This window comes from Trachurus trachurus (assembly GCF_905171665.1).
Source record: "Trachurus trachurus genome assembly, chromosome: 10".
Lineage (NCBI taxonomy): Eukaryota > Metazoa > Chordata > Actinopteri > Carangiformes > Carangidae > Trachurus > Trachurus trachurus.
In genome coordinates this window covers 22,534,425-22,557,824 of record NC_139894.1, presented here as the reverse complement: position 1 = coordinate 22,557,824, position 23,400 = coordinate 22,534,425, and the positions used below count along the sequence as shown (strand labels likewise).

General features: G+C 42.9%; 1 protein-coding gene across 9 annotated transcripts in view; it reads left to right on the top strand.

The window, feature by feature from the left end:
- Window positions 1-4,521: 4,521 nt before the first annotated feature.
- The window catches only part of nlgn3a (neuroligin 3a), a gene marked incomplete at its 3' end in the record, with an annotated part of 92,666 nt that continues 73,787 nt past the window's right edge, over window positions 4,522-23,400 (top strand). For 2 of the 9 annotated variants that reach the window (XM_083980078.1, XM_083980082.1), the window contains exons 1-2: window positions 4,522-4,642; window positions 15,896-15,955. In XM_083980078.1, coding sequence (XP_083836204.1) covers window positions 4,537-4,642; window positions 15,896-15,955 — 166 coding nt within the window. In that variant the 5' untranslated portion in view covers window positions 4,522-4,536. Of the gene's footprint in view, window positions 4,649-5,768; window positions 5,829-15,895; window positions 15,968-23,400 lie in introns of all 9 variants that reach the window. The other 7 variants (XM_083980079.1, XM_083980085.1, XM_083980077.1 and 4 more) reach the window with 6 other exon arrangements.

Below are 23,400 nucleotides of genomic sequence, written 5' to 3'. Positions count from 1 at the left end.
CCGAGTACATAGGTTTCTGTCTTCTGGTTCCTGTCTTGTTGCCTGTCGCTTATCATTTCTATAATGGCACATTCAGCCTTGGTTATAATGTAACAGCACTAGAGGCATTTGTAATCAGTGATTACACTCTCTCAGGTCAGGACGGCTCACTTCATTTGAAGTTAGATGTTCTAGAGGACTAATGCAGCTTTGTGAATGCCTTTGTTGTAGACTAGCTACTATAATAACAGAGTGGGGAGAGTCAGAAGCTCCATCTACTCAGACTCTTATTGGTTCCTTTTTTATCAGAGTCCATTCAGCCTCTCTCTAAGGGATGTCGGGGCGTAGGAGTACATTGGCTCTGTGCTCAGACTTTTATTGCGATGCGGAGATCTCGCTGCTGTAGGAGAACAAAGGGTCTTCTACAGTAAGTGTACATGGCTGTGGGCTCTGACCAAAATAAAGAGGAAGAAAGTCTATGCATCTTCTTCCAAATATGTGATCTGTATGAGGTGGTCTCACGTGTTGTACCAGTGGAGCGCTTTTAAATTATGATGAATAGGGACTGGACCTTCAGAATTGAAAGAGTCCAATTAATCAGTTGCCGAAGAGTTGGGGAGGAGAGTGTTTAACAGCATGTACATGGTGGAGTACAGCCCACCTTCTCCATCTCTCTCTCTCTCTCTCTCTCTCTCTCTCTCTCTCTCTCTCTCTCTCTCTCTCTCTCTCTCTCTCTCTCTCTCTCTCTCTCATCCCCCTCTCCTCCCCCTCTCCTCCCCTCCCTGCCGCCATCACCCCAGTTGTATTTATTACGGGCTGCAAGGCCACGGTGATGAGACGATCAATATTTCTGGGATGATGAGGGAGAACTCATGCAATCTCTCTCTCTCTCTGTTGCTCCCTTGGCAGCGCTTCAGCAGGTAGAGAGATCAAAGCAGAGAGGACCTCTGAGATGGTGTTGGAGGGGAGACTGATGAAGTCCTCTGTGCTGAGTGTCCTCTAAACACACACACTCCATCACACTGTCCTATGTCCTTGCTATGTCCTGATTAAAAAGTTTGACCTGATGTATTTTATCTCCACTAGAATTAGTGTTATCACATTTCATTTTCTGCTGCCATGGGCTCAGATCTAAACAAAAATAGCATCGGCTTATGGAAAATCATGTATCTGTGTATCAGCATCTACGGGGAATTGTATGGTGTCCTTTTGAAAGCCGTCTTCCGACAGACGTCTTTCTCTGCTCAGGGGATCAATATGGACATCTTTACTAACAGAACTCATTATGGACAGTGTTGAGAGGTTACTTTTGAAATATATTTCAGACTGCACACAGCCTTAAATATAACGTATTACATAACTGAACAAGCGTAACAAATTTAACATATTTTGGATAAGTTGTCCTGTATTAAGGTCTTCACACTGTGTATGAATGTGGCATTTACACAATAGTGCCTGTTTTTCCTTGACCTTTTATTTTCCTCTGCCTTATGTTGATGAAAGTGAATTCATGCTTCCATAGAACATTTTGTTTTCACTTTGTTGCCTAATCCTCTTAAAATAACATTAGCACCTGAAAAGGCAGGTTTTTACCCTCTCTGTTTTCTCACAGTATGAACTGGGTGAAAAAAGATTTACATAACAACATAAATCTGTAAGTCTGTGCAGAGCAAAGAAAGTGAGTTTGCAAACCCAAAAGGTTAAAAATTACCAGGTATTTATTAAGCTATACAATGTATGCTATTTGATTATAATAATATGCAAAACATATAGTACACATACTACAGTAATGCATTTTATAACTGTCTCAATGGTTTGCTTGTTCACAAGACATTGTTTGAAAAGTAGTTACTGTACTAAGTCATCAATGCCAATGGACTGATCTGCAGTCGCCAGTTTGCTAAGTGAGTAGCATATGTAGAAAATCTGACAAGCAAGCTTTAAGCTGAGTTCACTACTTTTAAATTTCAGAGTGAATAATTCAGACTTGTATGTAATCTGTTGGTTTGTAACCTTTACTGCCAAACACTAATAATGGTTTAAATGTCATCAATTGAAATGAAAGCTGAAACCGTTTTTGCAGAGGGGGTTGATAATCAGGTGCCTTTCATGAGGTGTTAGTTCTGCAACAGATCTTACCCTTTTAAAGGTTATAATATAGAGGTTTGTTTTTGCCGTTATAATAATATGCAGTTGGTGATATACCATGGGAATGATGTAAATTTGCCACAACAACACCCGTACTAATAGCTGAGTGATTATAAAGCAGATGCAACTTTACTCTCTCAGCATCCCCTGTCTGTCTTTACTGCCACTATCAAATAAAAAAAAGCAACAAAAAAAAGCAAAAAGGAAAGAAAATGAAACACCTGACAGTATAATACAATCCAGTTGCACTGCCCCTCAAACTACAGCCTCTACAACGACCATAAAGTTGAATTAATACCTACGAGTGTCAGGAAAACTGATCATTATAACCTTCATGGATAGTAGTGCAGTGCTGTTGTATTACACTGAAGTAGTTTGAGTGTATCGTATTACTGGTTGTGTGTTGTGATATTTGTAGGTGTTTTATTGTTGCTCTCCATGGAGTCTTGTAAAGATCCATTTAGCTTTAAGCATTTCACAGTACCTGAGACTTTCAGTGCTGTGGTATGTGGCACTGGTAGATGCCTTGTACTTGTGTCGTTTGAGAAGAAATTAGATACTATTTTAATACTTTATTGTAACACCAATATAACATTCATGTGTCGTAGACTTTTGTGTCTGTGAAAGACCTCCGAGTGAGCAAGGACTTTGTGACTGTGACTTCTCCAGCATTTCCAAGCCTTTGCGAGCCCTTGTCCCACCCCCAGCAGCAATGCATGCCTTTTAGTCCCCAGATTGGATATGGATGGCTTTTCATGTATTATCACTTAGCAGGTGCTCCGTATGCCAGAGTCCCTAAGCAGAATCGTCCACCGCACACGTTCCCATTTGCCACATTTAGAGGCAAAGGTGGGCCTGTCTGCAGTATTTACAAAATGTGTGTATGTGCTCTCCGCTGATCCGCGGCTGTAGCAGATGGGAATAGCTGCCTAGCGATAACAGCACCTCCAGGAACATCAGGATTGCTTTCTCTCCGTGGTTAGTGGCCCTCCAACGGCTGCCGATACATTATAAATCATTTACACAGTCATTTTGGATCGCAATATCCTCCTCTAAATGCTGGCTTTTCTTCCCCATTGTTATTAGACCCATACTCTGCGGTGGGTTCGCGAGGCTGAGGGGGACCCTAAGCCACAGAAATTGAAAATTGATCAGGCAGTGTGGGAGGGTGTTGTCGCTGGCGCCACTGGTTCACCCTGGGACTGGTGATTAGCATTTACAGCGCTGTCACCGGAGGCCCCTGTGCTGCCTGTAGCTACATCCCCCTCTGCCCCGTCTGCTGTTCCTCCCAAAGAAATGACCTCTTGTAAGAGCAAAGGAGGAATTTGAAATGTAATATATGCTTTCTTCATCCCTCCACCAAAGGGAGATGTAGGGAAACTGCTGCATTATATTAAGCAGGACATTAAACTTTTATCATGTTATTATGTTCCTGTGTTTGACTCCCGCAGTGCTACGCCTCTCAATATTGCTATTCTTTAACTATTAATGTAAACAGCAGCCTTTGAAGCACAGAGTAATTACTGTACCTAGCAACAGTCAGAGTCTTTCATATTTCTATTGTCTATTAGTATTATTAGGCAAATCTTGACAAGTTGTCCGACAGTTAATTTCAATATCCAAGTCAAAGGCAGCTTCTTGATTATGTGGATTAATGATGGCACTAAGAGTTCTGTCATGTTTATGTGAGCTGTTTTATGTCATGTCAGAAAAGGACTCCACAAGTCAATAAAAATGACTGAATAAAAATGGGAGTAAACTGGTGTGCTGTCAGGGAACTGTCATTAATTTTCCTGTCCCTTCCTGTTGCAGCACGGGCTAGATGATCTGACGAGCGAGAAAGAGGACGGTGAATAAGGACCTCGCTGCGCAACTGTGACCGTTTCTCCTCGTCTGTAAGCCGGCGGGCTCCAGTACCACAGCTGATGACTGTCCCTCAGGTGGCCGGACTGCAGGGCTGAGCGGGAAGCCTTGTGCGATTGTCGAGGGCGGCGCCCCGGCTTGTATGTTGGTCACTTGCAGTTGCGCTCGCTCACAAGGACCATGTGGTTTTCTCCAAGGAGAAGTCGTCTCCCCTCGCAGAACTGGAACGGTGCCCACAGTTGCACCAATTTCAGCGTGTCCTTGTGGGTGTTCGGTTTTTGCTGGTGCTTTGCGGCCGTGAGAGGTCAGAACTACCAACCGACTGTAAACACGCAGTACGGGAAACTCCGAGGGGTGAGGGTGCCGCTGCCTAGTGAGATTCTGGGACCGGTGGACCAGTATCTGGGAGTTCCATACGCCGCCTCCCCGGTGGGAGAAAAACGCTTCATGCCGCCCGAACCTCCTTCTTCCTGGTCGGGGATCAAGAACGCCACCCACTTTGCTCCCGTCTGCCCCCAAAATATTCACAATGCTGTGCCAGAGATCATGATGCCAATATGGTTCACCTTCAACCTGGATATAGTTACCACGTATATACAGGATCAACACGAGGATTGTCTCTATCTAAACATCTATGTTCCGACAGAGGATGGTGAGTGTGTCGAGTATCCAGGGTGAATCCAAACCTCTCTCCTCTTCCTCTCTTCTCCTCTCCTCTGTCTCTACCTCCTCCTCCTCCTCCTTCTCTCTGTCTTTTCTCTGAAATTTTGTGTCACCTCTGTATTTTTGCGCGAAGCATGACCTGTTGTCTGGCGCATGCTGTGTCCGTGTCCATCATCTCAACCTGCCATCTTGACTTGATCTTTCAATTAGTCTTTTCATCAACTCTCCCCTTCCATGCCACTGTTAGAGGTTCCTCTTTTGATGACTAAATGACTTATCAATATGACTGAAGAAAAAAAATAAGAAAATCTATTCGTACAAGAAAACAGATTGGAAATAATCTACTTGGTGCACCTTCCTTCCCTCACTGTCTTGACTGTTCTGGGGATATTAGCCATTAGTGATTAGTAGCCTGCTTCATAAGTGAATGATCTACTGTAGGGTTGGTGAAATATTCTGTCTGGTACACGAGAGGCCTGTGGCATCAGCCTGACCTATGTAAGACCCTTTACTCTCCTGGCTTTATCCAGTTTGTCCTTGCACGAAGCTGAATATGAGAGCAGGTTTTGTGCAAAAGGCAAACATAGATTTGACTCCACCATGACTAAAAGGACTAAAGAGTTTTATTTTTAGTTCGCTAGATGTTGACTCTCTTAAATAGCCCCCCATTATTTCACCACTTGAAGGAGACCCACACAGGAAAATGGGCTTGAAATGTTAAGTGCTTTGAGAATGAAATGGGCAATGTCAAAAAAAAAAAAAAAAAAAAAATCCACTCATCAGATACGAATGTGAACTTCAAAACTTCTCTGCCTTTTGTGTGGCTGTAATGGGTCTTAAATAGAAGTGCATGTGAATATGGGCTTCCTGTGTCCCAGAATGCAGCAAATTCATTCCACCATTTTGGAATATTTCTGCAGCAACACCCCAGTTACTTTCTCAACAGGTCCTCTGTTGTTCTTGTTGTTGATGACTTCTGGGGGGGTGGGGTGGGGTGGGGAGGAGGCGGGGAAGAGGGTGAAGAGGGGGTCTGACTCAGTCTGAGTTGTTGCATGTCACATGCGATTTTTTCCAGAGCTCGCTGTTATTTTGTAGTTTTTCCATTCATTTTACAGTCAAAAGAATATCCAAGGAATGTGCCAGGAAACCCAACAAGAAAATGTGTAGAAAAGGAGGTATGTAAAAAAAAAAACGGAAAAAAAGAAAAAGAAATGAAAAAAGCCAACATGGAAACGCAAGGGAGGATTTGAAAGAGTGAAAGAGAGGAGAGCGATGGGTGCATCCTCCCAAAGCCGCCAATATCACCACCTATCAACTCCCAAATCAAAGCGCTAATTGGGATGAACGTGGGACTTGTGACTCAGATCAACCTTGACACGAGTGTGAGAGATGAGTGAGTGGTTGTGTTGTGCTGTGTTGTGCGCGTGTGTGTGTGCTGTTGTGTATTTATTTACCCAGAGAGTGAGTGTCAAGGGGTGAAAATTCAGGTCCCTAAATAAATGATGCAGCTTTGTCAAACAATGCAATCACAATGTCTAAGAATAACATGTATTTTAATTATTTATGTGTTGTCCTTTATCGTATGATTTGTTCATGATTAATATTTAAATTTGAATACAACTGTTGATTAAATCAGAGGCACGAGCGCTGCTTTGGAATAGAGGAACATAAAAATTTGACTTGGTGTGCAGAGAACTTTAGTCATGTTTCAGCACTGCTCTGACAGCACTTAAGACACCAGCTTATTGGAAGTATTTGTCAAACACGACACCTGAAAGCGTTGGAGACTCAGCCGTTGATTAAATTTACACAAAAAAAATGTGGAGGGCCACCTTTCTCTTAAATTTCTTATTTACAATTGTTTAAATAGCTTGGTTGGTGGGGTATTTTATTAGCATGACAGTTTTCATCTATCCATGTGGCAAATGTTCAGACACACTATGATGGAGGAAGACGGTCCAATTTCATTAGCAACAGCTAAAAATCTGACTGCAGGTAACAACAGAGGGCTAATTTCCTCAGCCTGCCAGAAGGCGCCGGAGGACGGTCTGTGGTAGCCTTAAGACTGTGATCCTGAGCGTACCTCAACAGTAAAGATTCAGTTTCAGCTGGGAGACCTCTGCTGTTGATTTCCACGGAGGCAGGAGGCAGCTATTGGCCTCACTCTCTGCACTCGTACATTCTGCTTTGGCAAACCAATTTTGTCGGAGACAGACTGGCCCTCCAGGCGCTTCTGCTTCTGAATTAGTCCCAGTTGTGGAATATACACAGAGATATCTCTTTAATATTCCCCTTCCACTCGGAATTTTTCAATTATCTTCCCCATGTTTGGTAATGAGAAAATGGTTTATCATAAGTTTCATATGTTGGTTTTGTGACACATTATTTGTGCAGAGAGGTGATTGTCGCATAGTTCCTCTGCTGATATAAACATGAAGGTTGTAATTTTCAGTCTCTCTTGAAACTGGTTTTATTTCAATTGCACCTTTTTTTTCTTTTAAACTGCCTTTACTAATCTTGGCTTATGTTGAATTAGCTGTGCAAATGAAGCATAATTTATCCTTTTTAGGCAATGTAGAAATCAACCTCTGAAGTATACTTTGGTTTTGGTTAAATGTTTCTAACAAGGAAGTTAAAGTCGTGTTTGACAAATTCAGAGTGAATTGGGAAACAGTTAACAGTTCATCAGTTCCCTCATTAAAGATTTTAATTGGTGTCATTTCCATAGTTCGATCTGTTCCATTGAGTTGTAAACACTAATGGGGTTGTATGTTTTCTGCTTAGAAATCTGCAAATACATTTTCATTAGAGACATGTATAATGCAGCAGAGTCATACACACTGGGCATATTCTTAATAATACCTCCACTACCAATTTTACTGCCCAACCTCGATGGATGTGGTCCCTCTGGAGGAAAGAGTGATTAATTAATAATAAAAAAAGAAGAAAGAAAAGTATGGCATTCTTGATGAAATGGTTGCGTGATAGTTGCTTAGCAACAGTGTGCAGTTGTGACAGGAACAGGGTAAATGGCCCTTTTACCTTGCATCAAGCACCTTTGTTGCATTGATGATGCGAATTGAGAGAGAAAACACGTCACTCATGAACCCTGTAAAGTACATCATACGTGATCTCTAAGCTCGAATATAACAAATAGAAGACAATAAACAGAAAAAGGAAAAGGGACAATTAAAGCATCACATCAATTTACAGATTACAGGCCAAAATATATCAAAAGGTCCAAATGGAATCGAAAAAACTTGGACATAATGTCCAAATATCTTAATTAGACTAAGATCTAGATAAAAAATATTAGCAATCCCTTCACATCAAGACCAGAAGCCTCCCATCTCTATCCAACTAGAGAATAGAAACAACACAGTCCCCCTCAGTAAGTGTTGTTGTTGTAGTCGACTGATGTGTGACAAGTAAATGGTCTATGTAGTATTGTCTGTGAACAACGTGGGGTCCACACATGTAGCTGTCCAAAGAGCCCATGTAGAACCCCCAGGCAATTTTATTAGACCACATACAAATCATCATCACGGTTACAGGAAGCATGATAAGACTAACTCTTCATTTAACAGTGTGTAGGAAGTGGACCCAGTAAGCCTCTCTCTGTCACATCCCCTTAGGAGTGGCTCTACTACCTCTATCCCCATGAATCTTAAACTATAGACACCATGACTGGCTGCGTTGAAGTGCCTGGCAATAGGTGATCTTTCGTCACGGTTCCTGATATTACTTTCTGTGATTCTAACTTTTAGTTCTCTTCTGGTTTTTCCCACATAGCAGAAACCACATGGACATTTGATCAAATAGACCCCATATGCGGTCCTACATGTAATCCTGCCCCTCACCTTCAATTTCTTTCCTGTATGAGGATGTGTGAAATGGTCACCCCTGATCATGGAGTTATACGTATATGGAGAAATATAGGGACAGTTTTTAAGTTACAAGAGTGTTAATAGGAAAATATTTATAGTAGAGGGATTTAAAGGATTAGTTCTCATTTCATGACTGAGGACGTCTCTCCTATAGATCCTGTGCTATTAGCATCCTACTGGGTATTGTGCAGGGAAGCCATGTGATGCACTGATATCAAAGATGTGTCTCATTTTCCTCCATTAAACAGGAGGAAAGCCTCACAGACCTCAAATCACACAGCAGCGTCCTGACAAAAGATCAAAGACAGACTCATTCAAAAAAGATTCAAGACAAAATTATAGCAGAGGTTCCTCTTTTTTTTCTGGTTGCTGGCTGGTTGTTATTTAGAGCTGGTGTTGTTGTGCAGTTCATTCTGAAGCTGCCAAATCACACAAGCTTTGGTCTTTATTCAAAAACAAAGAAACTACAGTACCAATGTAAAATGTTTACTAGACTAGCACAGCACTGCGTGTCCGATGTGTCCAAGCGGAGGTAGTTGCCGAGGTCACGCGGAGGTGATCCAATGTGTGAGATCCGCACCGTAGCCCACAGCTCTATCTGGAAAAGGCCCTACAGTATACTGTAGTGTGCACACATAGCACAGAGCAGTGACAGAATTAGAGATATCAGAGCCTTGGTCCTATCACTCAGTCATTTTCACTGCAGAGTCGGAGTGAATGGAGTGAAAAGAGAGGTAATGATGTGCAGGGACACAGCTAAGCACTGTTCAGCGGGCTCAGAGTGCTAGATTGGCTTGAGATGGGTCAATTTTGTGAGGACAAACCGCAATGAGGTCAATCTTTATCTTTAAAAGCAGTTTACAATATTAAATTGATTGACAAACTTTAAAAGATATCTATAAAATCGCAGGCTTTTGATGAGAGCATTGAGGCAGAGTTGTGGTGATAAGGCGCTTCATGCCGCCTGTTTATATATTATGCACATTATTTTCTGCTGGATTTTACAGCGTGTCTCCTTTGCTGCTTGTAACCTGCTTGTAAAACCTGTCCTTAGAGTCCTTCATACTGGTCTCTCTGAATAACACCGCTTCTAAGAGACACTCTGAGATCAACCTCCCTGACTCTTAAATTCATTCCCCATCATGAGTCTATTTGAGATAAGTGCAGCGAAATCTGTTGTACGTTTTGGCTTGATTTGGACCACTCAGCTATCATTCCTATGCAGCCCTCACAGGCAGCAGACTGCCATGTGTTATGCAGCCTGGTGCCAGCAGTGAACAGCCTGATCAGTTGCCAAACCTGTAGATTAACTACCCCAGCAGAAACACTGGTCATTTTTTCTTCTTACCAGATGACCCCCAGATGCTATAGAGCTGTGAAAATTGTGAAAAAGCCCCAATCATGGTTAGACTGCGTCTGGGCCGCGGCAGACAGTAACACACCATGGTAATCCCATTGGTTGGCCGACTCAACCCTGCCTCAGGGAAGGCGGGGCTACTCCCTGAGTGCTGCCGAGGAAATCTGTACGCCAAGCAGACAGGGCAAAAAACTTTCCAAGAAGACAAGAGCAAATATTGGCTTCTGCGATTTGAAAACACAGCAGATGCCCCCCTTTGTCTGGTGGAAAATGACTTCTATGATCTACTTTGATGATCTATTTGGGTCAGCTGATGACCCCAGTGAGTGAAGGCTGTGGCCGGCCAGCGGCGGATCCAGTCACACTGAGTTGAGATGCAGGACGCGACCTAAGCAGGAAGTTCCTATTCAGAGGCCTCCTGCTGCTGTGCTGTCCAGCTTCCACAGTCAATCCAAGGCTCAATATCTCTGTTCTGTTCTTTGTTTATCCCAAACTAAAAAGAAACAGAGGACACAGCCTGTGGAGTCCTAAAGCCCATTTAAAGGGGAAAACACAGTTTGTTGCAGGCACTATCTCTTGTTTGTACAGACCTGGCCTCTTAAACCCTTTAAATTTTAAGGTGGAGTTACTTATTCACAGTGCGTGTATTGTTTAAAACACTTTTTCTCCAAATTGACGCTTGACAGATTTGATGGTTTAAAGCCCCTGTACGGAGCTTTTAACTGGATACGCAAAAGTCTGTGGTTTCTGCTGATGTGTCTCTGTTACCTACAACAGCAAATGAGCCCATCGGTGTGAAGATACGCTATTTCTAAGTAGTCTACTGTATTTCTATACCATTGGAAGGCATGGTCGGGTCGGACCACTGACGAAACGATACAAATAGATACATTACGCTGCTAAAAATCTGTTTTAAACAGCTTTACCACACATTATACAATCAAATGATACACTACTTAGTGCATTTCGTAGGGGTGAGGAGGTTAAAGGGTGCCCCTGTAGATTTTTTTTTTTGCAATCACTTCTTAACTGAGTTGTTCAAAAGCTATTTCTTGTGTCCTTGAGGTCAAACTAATGCATTGAGTGCATGTGCCTCCGCTTACAGCAGTTGCAAAGTTGATTTAGGTTGTACATGGTTTAAATCCATGTTGGCTGGACTCTTCGATGCCGTTGTTGGCGCCCTGCCACGTTTCTCAGTGTGTTATTAGCAGGGTTTGTAGAAGACTGTTAATCCAACAACGGGATATGCATCTTCATGCACTTGTGGGTTGCAAACAAAATGGGCACCCACTTGTAAAGCATTGCTCCGTTACATTGCAGGGGGTGAGAAAATCCACAGGAAACCTTTAAATATCACTGTGGATTATTGTCAGTTGAAATTTTACGTGTTAAATATTTCAATCCTAGGGATAGTTCTGCTAGTTTAAGTATTAAAAAGCTGCATACCTGCATTGTTCTGGCTTTCAAAGGCTTTAAATTACTCTGTAATCAGTAATGATGCATATTCAGCTGTGGTGCAGCACTTATTTAAATAACTGTTGTGTCTGACAGATGCTTAAGAAGCTTAAAGCCTGGTGAGTCTTGATTGTTTTTGTAAGATATTTATGCAGTGTAGGCTTTGCGACTTAATATGGAGAATAAATGGTTCATTTAGAGGTAAGAGACCCCAGTGTGAAGCCTGTGGTCTGTGTTAAACATGTCTCTTTCCATTATCGAGCTGTGGACAGGCAAAGAGACAAGTTGTCTCCCTCTTATTTGTTTTTTTTTATTTTTTTTTATTTTATTTTGGGAACAGCTGAAGCGCAGTGTGAGTTTTGGCTGTCCTTTACTGCAGGATTACAGCCTCCTTAACCTTTTAGCTGCATTCTCCATCATTCTCTCTCATGTGTCCCTCCCAAGCTGTTCCTTAACCTCTACAATGGGAGACAGATCGAGAGAGGTGGAGATAGACAGGGAGAGAGAGACCTGGAGGAAGGCAGGAAGACAGGAGGAGAGACGGACCCAGGCACTCTGAAAGAGAAAAATGGCCACCTGAGGATTAGAGACTGAATATAACTGCTCTAAATTGTCAAGGCTGCAACATTTCACATTTCACTAAGTCCCTTTCCACATCCTGACCTTTCTGATATTTAACTCCAAGGCCCATCTATTGTCAGTGAACCTTTTTCCAGCAAAGGAAAGGCAGTTAACATTCAGCCCTTCCACAATGTATTGAGTGAATTGTGGATTCAGTCAAGAAGTCTCTAGAGTCTAAGAATACTCTATCTGTATGCGTGTGTGTGTGTGTGTGTGTGTGTGTGTGTGTGTGTGTGTGTGTGTGTGTGTGTGTGTGTGTGTGTGTGTGTGTGTGTGTGTGTGTGTGTGTGTGTGTGTGTGTGTGTGTGTGTGTGTGTGTGTGTGTGTGTGTGTGTGTGTGTGTGTGTGTGTGTGTGAGAGAGAGACAGAGTCTGGGTGTGTGTACATATGTGTGCATGCTTGGGTTTATTGATGTAAACTCAACAGCCAACTACTAGACAGTCTTTTGTTTAAAATTTCACCCCTGTAGAAATGTTAAATTTCAATACCCTTTATATAACAAGTAAGCCCATCAAATGCAGCTTCTTTGAACCTGATTTGATAAATGTGACAGGTTTCTATTTTGCTTGTCAAGGAACATGAATAATAGCTGTTATTCCAGATTCCGCCTGTTTTTGAAGCAATGCACATGTTTGGCTCCTGGAGGCCGGCTTCAGTCCCTTGTAGTTTTCACTTTAATGTCGCACTCTTTCGCTGCGACATCACTTTAAAAGATTCAAGGTCAAATATAGGCTTGCTTGCTGAGTCACTGCAGATGTCACATGTTTGCAGTTCCTATTATAGACCCAACGTTTGACACACACAGGCTCACAGACACCACAATGCAAAGTGACAGAGCTTCCCTGCCGACACCTGCCATCCAATATATGCCTGTCTGAAGCACTATCACTCAATAACCTCACTGTTTTACCATGTCGACAGCACAGTGAATGCTAGAATAACCACAATCGCTAACAAGCCATACAGAAGGATGCTGAAGCAGGTGGAACCCATTTCTTTTTGGGTGCCGACTGTTATTCTGCTAAAACATCGTTGGAGGAACCTATGAGGGCTACATGAGACAGACAGGTTATTTGTGTCTGACCCGATGCTACTGGGAAACTGGTTCAGGTTTTAGGTGCTCCACCTGCTGAACTCTAAGACCATTTTCAGAGTGATATTAGTGCTGCATGAAAAACCGGAGTTCCCTCATTTAATTCAGGCTCCCACCAAAACCATCCCCTGGCCATGAATCCAGAATTGTAAAAGCCTTCTTCACACCATTATCAACCACTGTGCAGTGTTGGCATCTGATAAAACTTCATACGCTTTCATCTTTTACTCAAACTGGCCTTGCTGAATTTTTTTTCATCTCAGCCCTCTTGCATTGTAATTCCGAATTAAGCTACATGGTGCTACAACAGCGCCAATTTACACACTAATGTTTACGTGATGGATTTCTATTATTTTTGAAATTATTTGAAAAATACATGTTTATGATTCCCCATTTATGCCTGTAACTTGTGTTGTTGTGTTCAAAGAATATCACTTTAAATTAGCCAATGACTTTGCAAGAGGGTGTAGCAACCTACCACACCTGCCGATCACCTTTTCAACAGCTAACTTATTAAAAGTAATTTCCTATTTCTGCACAACCTTCCTCAGCTGTCCAATAACCTCTTATCACGGTGACACAAGTTATGCATTTAGGCTTGAAGTTTTCATAGTCATACAATTATGTTTGCATATCTAAAGCTCACACAGTGCATGCAGGCTGCATTATTCATTATAGCCCATAATGCAAACGTGATGAACAGACTGAACAAGGTCATTGTACAGGCAGCGGAAACAACCAAATCAAAAGGCTTCTCCACGTTAGATGTACTAAATGTCATGACACAGCCTGTTTCATTATGTAATATATTGCATCTATCAGTTAACAATGGATGAGGTTTTCAAACTCAGTGGCTCATTCATTCAGATAAAAGCTGTTTAACCTTAAGGGCTCTTGTGTCCGTACATAGTGTAACAGTCTTACAGTGTTGATGTCTGACTGCACCTGACTGACTGAACCACAGAGTCTTTGACCTTAAAAGCAACTTGGTTAACAATATTAACATTCAGAGTATCTGGGGCCTGAGTTCATAATGTGACTTTTACTCTGGAATTCAGTCTCTAAAAATTATTTCACAAACAGCCCTAATTATGGACACTTGAATCACCATCTACTGTAGGAACCATGAACAACGGCAAATTTAATAGGACTCGGGTGATCTGTTGTATGGATTTTGAGTTGATAATTTTCTCTAAGTGTGGCAAGACAAGGGGTTTCCTAACTGCAGCAGAGATAATCCAGGAAATGGTTTAGCCACAGAGGCTAATTGACCAGATCCTGGTTTATATTTTCAGATTATAGTTAATAGATGGCTCAAACAACAGCACTGGCATAAAGTGTATGCAATGTGCAGTCAGAAATGGCAGCTCTGTTCTTTTCCCTTAAAAGATTAATGCTCTATTTCATTTTAAAAAATGAATATAATATAATATTCATTATGATATAGTATGTATAATAATTTATGATGTTAGCAGATGTGGTGTTTGCTTCAGGTAGGACCAGGCTTCTCTGTGGGAAATGCTCTGCATCTCATCTTGCTATCATGGTTCAGTAAACTCCATGACAATCAGCCCGTTAGATTTTGATATTTATTCATATTCATGCTCATCTGGTGATTGCAGTAGAGCTAAAAAAAAAAAAAAAAAAAAGTCTAAGGGCACCAGAAATGTTAGGATTTACTGTATCAGGCAGTGTTCATGAGGAAAATCTGAGCTGACAGCAGTGCTGTATGGAAGGTCAGGGTCTCACCGAAACTGTGAGATTCCCCCCAAAAACATTCACTCATCAGAGGATGAATGACAATGGAACAGCTAGACTGATGGACAGACCAATTTACTAAGCCCACTAACAGCCCAGGGCTCTGCAGCTGGTGGGGAACACAAATGATCATGCACAGATATCAAACTCACAGCAGTTTAGAATAGCACTGTGTGTAAGTGGTAGGTCAAGATAGGGCTTGTACGCTATTTGTACACAGTGTGTCGCTGCCCCGGGGGGATAGATTTTCATATTAACGTGTAACACAAGGGCAACACCACATTACCTACTGTTTAGGGCAAAGAGGCAAACTGAAGTAACCACACACATCACTGAGTATACATGATACACGCAGTTTGGTGTTTTATTCAGATCCCATCACCTCTAGGGGAGTTGCCGTTTTGCACATACTTTTTTTTTTACTTTTTGCTTGTAGTTTAAAAATGGTTCTTTTGACGGTTTTCTGCACCCTGATTTTGGTATTCTTCAGTAAACACATTTTGTGTTGATATGCCTTTTGCCTTTTTACAGTATGGTGTGATGTGAGGTGCAGAACAGAAGGTCACTAAAGAACTGCTAAAAGATGGTAAACCCTTCTTCTCAAAAAGTCGAAAATGCACTTTAAAGTATCTGAATCATATGCTGTTCAGTAGCTGCTTTCTTTTCTGCAGCGAGCCTCTCAGCTGTTGTTTCCCAAATGTATAGGTTTGAATTCAGAGAGTTTTCCTGCAAAATCAAAAAGTTTCTTTATCTGAAAATGCCAGTGGTGTATGACTCTGCTCCAGCTATACTATGATAACAATGGGTTTTTGTTTAATTTACCCTCTTCAAGGTGTTTTTTGATTTTCCTGCTCATTGCAGTATTTGTATATTATTTAAAATGCTTGGTGCTCTCAGTGTTAATATGATTTTTTAATGGGAATTCTGTTTTAAATGAACCTTGTTGTTATTCACATTTGGTCTCAAATGATGCTTTTTCTTAAACTGCCTCTTTTCCCATCTCTGTCTTGCCAAACATGCTATTTTGAATTTCCCTGTGCCTCTCTATGTCTCTCCCTGCTTCAATAACAGGGGCCCATGCAAAAAAACAGGGCGAGGATTTATCGGATAACGACGGTGATGAAGATGAAGGTACTTTCAGTGGTGAACAAAGATGGTGCATGATCTATTTTTTTCTCCAAAAATGCCACTGTTTTCTGATCATTTATGATTTTGTTTGACTTTTTTTATTATTATTACAAATGCAATCATCAAGCACCCCTGTCACGTTAAAGTGTGTAGGACAATGTTGTCTTTGATCAAGTGTGTGAGTGAATGAATGCCAGACATTCTGTTCCCAAGCATCGAAATTCAAGCGATGAGTATAGAGTGCTTGGCTTAGGAGTCAGATGGGATCTCAGAGCTGTCGAGATAACAAAGCCCGAGCTGGGTCATTTTAATATCTCACGCAGTGACTGGAGCGACTGTTATTACAAGGGCAGAAGCAGCGGTGAGAGCCCCTTCTTAAGGTGTGGCCAGCAGCTGTATTGGTGGCGATAATAGCGGAGGGAAAGTGAAGCAGCAGTGTAATATCAGACCGTTCACCAGGTCTGCCAGCAGATTTAGATGAGGAGCAGCAGTTCAGGAGTGCTGCTGGAGAGGATTAGAGGCGAGAGGTGTAGAAAATGGGAAGTTGCTGCTCAGCAATCACATTGTTCACTTTCCATATTTATCTTGGGATATTCCTGGCTCAGGGTGGATCTCTGCCGAGATTAGAATGAGAGACGATTCTTGTGCTGCAACAGAAACGGCTTAAGTCTCTGAATCTAAATCAAACCCCTGATATCACCCTGCCCTTGTCTTCCTTCAACACTGCAGAGCAGGTGATGCAAGCATGATGTTGAGAATCAAGGTAAAGCCCTCAACTTCATTTGTTTGTTGTGGACAATCAATTTTTTTGCCTATTTTGTGAGCATGATTTAACTGTATGTCTGGAACAAAACACTTTAGGACCTTAAGCACATGTCTTGGGTATATGGACTCTATGCTTGGCAGAAAAAACTGAGATGTGTTGGCACAGTGAACGGCAGCGTTGCAGCAGGTCCTGCTTTGGATTTAAAACCCAGCTGAGGCCGTTTGGCCGGGGTTCTTTCCAGATGTTTAAGGGTTTGCAGGGAAGCTCCTTCCTTCTTGCCAGTGGGCTTGTCTCTGAAAAAGGAGCTCCGCGCTGGCCTTGATCACAGAACAGGAAGCGTTGCCATGGCACCACTTTGACAGACACAGGTGTTTCCTCATTCAAGCCCAAGGCGAGCTGTTGCAACTGAAGCCAAATTGCCTTCAGTCTTAAGCCTGACTGTGTGTGTACGTGCACACACGTATATGTTTGTCTTCCTTGGAGCTAGTCACATGTGTCAGTGTATGTAGCCCTGAGTCTGTTCAGAATTGCTGACAAGTGCCAATCCCTTTGTCTGGCAAGTCTTTGCATGCGTACACAGTGGCTTGGTCTCCAAGCTGTTGTGCAAGACTAGCCTTACTGAAAATGTGACAAGTCTATTCTTTACTGAGCGCAACTAATGCTATTTACAGAGCATCACCGTAGAAGCACAATACGGTCCCAGCAGAATCGCTGCCACAGCACTGTAACTAATGCATGTGTGACAGCGTTCACCATCAATCCCTAAACATGATCCAGAAGATTTTCATTGTTCTGTTGAATGTGACTGTTTTGAACTTTCACGGCCTGACATATAAAACCACTGATCAGAGACGTCCCTCTGTTTTTTCTGCTCCCTTTGTGAAGACAAGCCTTTGCTCACAGAAACATTTCTGAGTAAACTGCACCGGCTCTCTTACCTATGGCTGCTCTGCAGGCTTCTCTACTACTCTTGCTAATAATATACCTCCTTGTCTACAGTAAATGTGCTGCATGAATAACCAATGAAAATCAAACATTGGTGTTTTAAAGTTAAAGGTCAAGTAGAATAAGAACACAAGCAGAACTCCCACTCTCTCAGTCTTTAGCTGATTCACCTCTTATCCACATATTCTCATTCAGTTCAGAGAGCGGCTGCCTTGTCTGGTTTCTCTGTCTAACCCCCTCCATCTCTCAGTCTGTTCATCCCAGCATTACCATGCTGTCTCAGTTGGCAGTCTGTCTATCCTGGGCTAATTCCCTCCCTCCCTCCCTCCACCATATTTGAGCTGCCTCCCTCCCTGCTCTAACCCTCCAGACACGCTCTTAAATTCTAATTCAAATAAGTTTTATTGGAACAATAAAGGATTTCTCACATCGCCGAAGAAATGTATATAACATATGTAATGGAATAGCAATATTTAAATTTGCATTAAAAAAGGCAGTGGAACAGCCAATAAAAACATTCAACCGAGACGAGGAGATAAGCAAAATGAAATATATAATGAGAATATAATGACCTTTTTATACTGTATATCTCTTTCCGTCCGCTGGCTGTCCCTGAGGCTCTCCCTCTCTGCCACTCTCTCCTTTTGTCTCTCCCTGTGTCTCGATGTCTTTCCCTTTGTGTGTCCACCTGTCCGTCTGAGCAACAGTCAACCCCCTGGCACCCCGAAAGTGCATTCAAATTCTATGCAATGCTCCCTCCAGCAACAGGAGCGTTGCGGGCCAAGTTGCTGTGATTTACATCGGCCCACAATCAAGACTCAATTTTACAGACGCCATTATTGCACTGTAAAAGGCAGCGCAAGCTTTCAATCACCTACCTGCTGTTGTTAGATAAAGGTGGGCATGTAAATAGAGGAAGTGAAGCTGTGTAGGAGCTAAATCTCCCAGGTGGAACATGGCAGCGGTGCTGGGCCACTGTGCCCAGTGTTTGTCAGGGAGAGGCAGCCATCCCCACTCCACCTCTAGAGTGTCTCACGCCACTGCTGCCTCGGCCCTCTTCCACTGATGAAAAATAGGTGTGTGTGTGTGTGCGTGCGCGCGCGCGTCTGTCATTTGGCACTTTGAGACTAGCTCTAATCAGGAGGAATGCTTCCACCCAGCGTGAGTGTGCACACACTCAGACATGTACACCCACATCCATTAAATCAGTCAAGCATGCACACATGCACACACACTTGTACACATAAACAGCGCTCGCTTCCAAGCTCTAGAAGCAAGCACTGAAGAAGACAACACACACTTACGCACACACGGCCCCCCCACCCTGAGAGAAGCTCTCCATCGTTGCTTTGCCAGGGAGCAGAGCTGAGCTCCACCTGCCCGGGTATTACCATTAATTCCATTGCAGAGGCCTGACTGGATCCCCATCCAGCAAAGCCCTCAGCTCAGCTCAGGCAGCCTGGAGAATGGTGAATCGACAGTGGGGGCAATTCGCACACCATTCTCTCCATTCTGCCACTATCCTATTCTCTCTGATGTGGCAGGGATGAGGAATCATGCCCCCTCGAAGCCCATATATGTCGGGATATTTGGAATGCTGCTGCTCAGCTTCTTTTCCAAGATAAGCATTGCTGCTAATGGCTGATCTACAAGGGCACCATTTGAGACATTTCAGAGGATGGAGAGAGCCTGACTGCTCCAGTCATCTTTTCTCCTTTACTCTTGAGTGGCACAAAATAATTGGCAAGGCAAAAACATGTAAAAACATGCTGCTTGAGTGGAGCAACAGTGGAGCTTCGAATTAGTTCACTGAGGCACTTGTGACCCTTTCCTTATGCCATGCCACCGAAAAGTCTGTGGGATTTTCTTGTCTTTCTTTAGCTGTGTGCTGTTCTTTAATGTGTTTATTGGTGTCGTCACCCGTTCAGTGTGTTTGTACGACATGTCGTCAGCTTTTTGCAGCTTGCACCAGTTACAGCAGGCTTCTAAAGATGGGTTAGTCCTTCTTCACTTGGGGGTCAAACAGCTTTTTGAGAGTCTTAAGGATGACAGCACCTCTACAGTATCCTCCTCTCATCCAGGTCCAGACCAGCTGTAGGGGGCTAATAACCTTGTGTGCGTCTTCTCCTTTTGTTTTGTTCGTCCAGGGTCCATACCTGTCTGTCTTTCATCTAAGTCCTGTCCCCATATACACACTCTGCACATCGTCTGCCCTGTTGCCGGCATCATATTTAACACACACGCGCAAACCACAGAGGGAGCAAGAAGTCACCTTCTCATAAAGGTCATTTCTCCCATTACATTTACTGTAGCGATGTCAGGATTCATAGTAGCAGCGCCACACACACTTTTTTCCCTTTGCTATGTTTATTTTTTTTTTTTTTATAAACATGAAGATGCATTTCAGTTATTCTCATAAATGTCAAGTGTTGCTGTGAACACTGTGGAGGCTGACATGCTCCAGCTATAAGGTGCACTTTTCCCACCCAACCCATCACTCCTGATGGTGTGCAGGCTCTGAAAGTCCACTGGCTTAAAATAGCAACAGCTATGCCACAACTTTATTTTTCTTACATGGTCTTCCTTCCACTGTCTGTGAGTCCAGATAGTTTTTTTTTTTTTTTTTTTTTTTTACTGTGTCTTCCTTCACTTTAGCCTCTTTCCCCTCAAAGGCCTAGTCACACACAGTGCTAGTTCATTTAATTCCATATAAAAGGAATATTAAGCAGACTTTCAGTGACATTCTCTGACTTGTACAGCAGCACAAGCTGCTGTATAATTCGGTGTAATTACACTGCCTGTTTAGCAAAAGAGCTCCTCAGATAAACTGTATGCAGTTCTCAAATATGAACATGGCCAGTAATGGACTTGTCATGAGTGAACCGTGAAGCTTGGCCTGACAAGAGCACTACAGTAGGGTGCATGTCATGTCCTGCCACATCAGGACATTGTCACCCGTTCCCCTCCCAACCTCAGACCTCACTGATAGCCACTGACAGCCACCATGTTTCACCAAGTGTTGACACAGTGAATGCCACCGACACTTATCTCCACTCGCCTTTGTCCTGTCCTATACTGTGGAGTGTCAAGGCCGATTCTTGGGGCGCTTAACGTCAGATATATGACTGACTGTTTTTGCTGGAGTGAGAGGCAAAGGACAAAAAGGTGGAGGTGCAGGCTGAGAAAGGAAAATATGATAGACTAGGAAGGAAAGAAGTGCCCCCAGCCCTCCTGGTGGGTTTCACTTGCAGCAGCAACACTTAAAGGCTCAGCTCAGGGCTGAGTTATGCCTCCCACTGATACTCCAATCAGTCCAGAGTCACTGTGACGCACCTATGAGAGGTTGTGCTCCTCAGGTCCTGCTGAAATTCATGCCCCTAAGATGTATTTGTAGGTGTGACTGTCTCCAGCCCCTCTATTTAGCTGGAGCAGTGCAGCGAACTGAAAACCTTTGATTTATTTATTCATTTATGGGCAATTTTCAATTTATTTTCTCTACTGTGATACAATTATTTGCTGTTTGTAGAATATGTGCTGGGAGTGTGTGAGTGTATGTCGCTGTGTAGTAGATGCTGCAAGTTCTCACTTGTCTGGGTGAGAGAAATCTCTGACAAAATGATGTGCTGCTGTGCATAAATTATGTTTCTGCTCACTCTTCATTGCACATCACATCAGCCTCCATCTACATTTCTATCATGCACATTTTTTTCCGTTCATCTCCAAAACATGAGTTTGTTTGTCTTCTTTTTTTTCAGCTCATTGTGCATGGAATTTTATTGCAAATATACTTGTATGTGCATTAATAAACATGTCTCTATTTCTTTCCTAGCACAGGGCTCTGTGTTCTACATTTTGATGCTATGACCATGTGTGTTGATGTAACAATATGTTTGCCGCTGAGAAGTAGTGAATCAGGAAACAGCCACTTAGTCACCTGTTTCACCAGATTAGCTCGGCCGCAGCAACTGATAAAGCTCTGATCTGATTGGTTAAGAAATCTATTCACCTCATTACCTCCAAGTCATGCCATGCTGCAGCCCCAGATGTGGATGTATCCAGACAGGGTTATTATGTCTCTCCGTAATCCAAAGTCCAATTGGGACGGGCTGCATGCATGTTTTCCCCCGACACAAATCAGCGTCACTGAGAACTGTATATCACATCTGTGTGACACTCCCACATCAGATCAAGTCAATAAATAGATTAGGACAAGTGGAGCTTCAATGTCTTGTATTGCTTTCCCAAAGGGATTTAACTGTTGTCATGGAAACACGATGTGAATCAACAAAAGAGGTGACTGATAACACTGACATGACTAATCTCTTTTTCTTATTTCTGCCCCCCTCCCCTGTATCTTCTTCCTCTTTTCCATTCTCTCTGTATCTGTGGCCCATTTGTTTGAGGAGCTTGTGAAGGATATCGTTTTTTGCTGTTCTTTATCCCTTTACCCCCCCCAAACCCACCACCACCACCACCCTCCTCTCTCCCTACACCTTTTTTTCCCTTTCTCTGACTGTACCTTTCATGCTTTCTCACCCCATGCATCCCCTCCTCCTCTTGTCTACAATAAGTGTGTGCATAGAGAAGTGTCAGCTATAAATCACATTTCACTGTGTAGCCTTCTCAGATACCAGCAAGATAAAGAAAGCCATAAATAAGGCCACCTCATATACAAGTTATTGCTTTGCTTTTAAACGTTAACGGGGCCATGAATAACCAAGGGAATTATGAAAAAAAAAAACTGAATCAAGGCTGAGCTCCGCTATAGGGGTTACAGAAAAACCGTGTCTCTACAAAATGCATTTAAGTAGTTGTCCTCGGTGTTGAGCGTGCTAATGTGATGGGGTGCATAACGATGAGCAGCGCCTGCAGATGGATGCAGATTGGGCTGTGTGCAGGATGTGGTCTGCGATTAGCTGTTCTTGAGGATTTTAAATTTTGGCTCTCAGTCACCATAGCAACCAGAATACAATACTACCCTTTTAAATCTGAGCCCGTTGCTTTCTGTTTTTTCATCTCTGTCTTTCTTTGTGTCTTTGTTCCTTTCTTCCCTTTTTATTTTCTTCCTTTCTTTCCGTGTTTCTTCCCTACTTCCTTCCTGTCTGTCTTTCTCTCTCTCTCTCTCTCTCTCTCTCTCTCTCTCTCTCTCTCTCTCTCTCTCTCTCTCTCTCTCCCTCTCCCTCCCTCCCTCTGTCTTCCTCACTCTTTGCCCTCCCACCCCCACTCTCTCTCATTCTCACCATTCTCAGGGCTTAGGGGAGAGAAGAGAGAGGAAAAAAAGAGAAAGAGGCAGGGAGTTGGACAGAGATGGAGGGAAGGCGGGAGAGAAACAGGGAGAGACAGGGGAGAGTCTGTGAGTGAAAGCGATACAAAGTGAGGGAGGGGAAGGCGAGAAGCTACACAGAACGCGGGGGGAGCAGGAGTGAAAATGAGAGAGAGTTTCTTGTCTTGTCTCCCAGCTCAAGCTAGCCAGTCAGTAATTCAGTCTATTCCTCAGACAGAGGCTTTTTTCTTCCCTCTACCTCTGGATGTGCTTTATCTGGCTGGAGTGTCGCTCCAGCTGGGTATCAAGTCCTGGTTCGGAAATTAAATAAACAACATTTTACCAAAACTGAAGCACAAATTTAACTGCCTGCAATGCCAAGGAAGACAGTGCAAATAAATTGTTGCGGAGAGATAGGCCTGTGTAAAAAGGAGGCACATGGTAGCATTGTGTAATTAGCCGGTACGTTTTCCC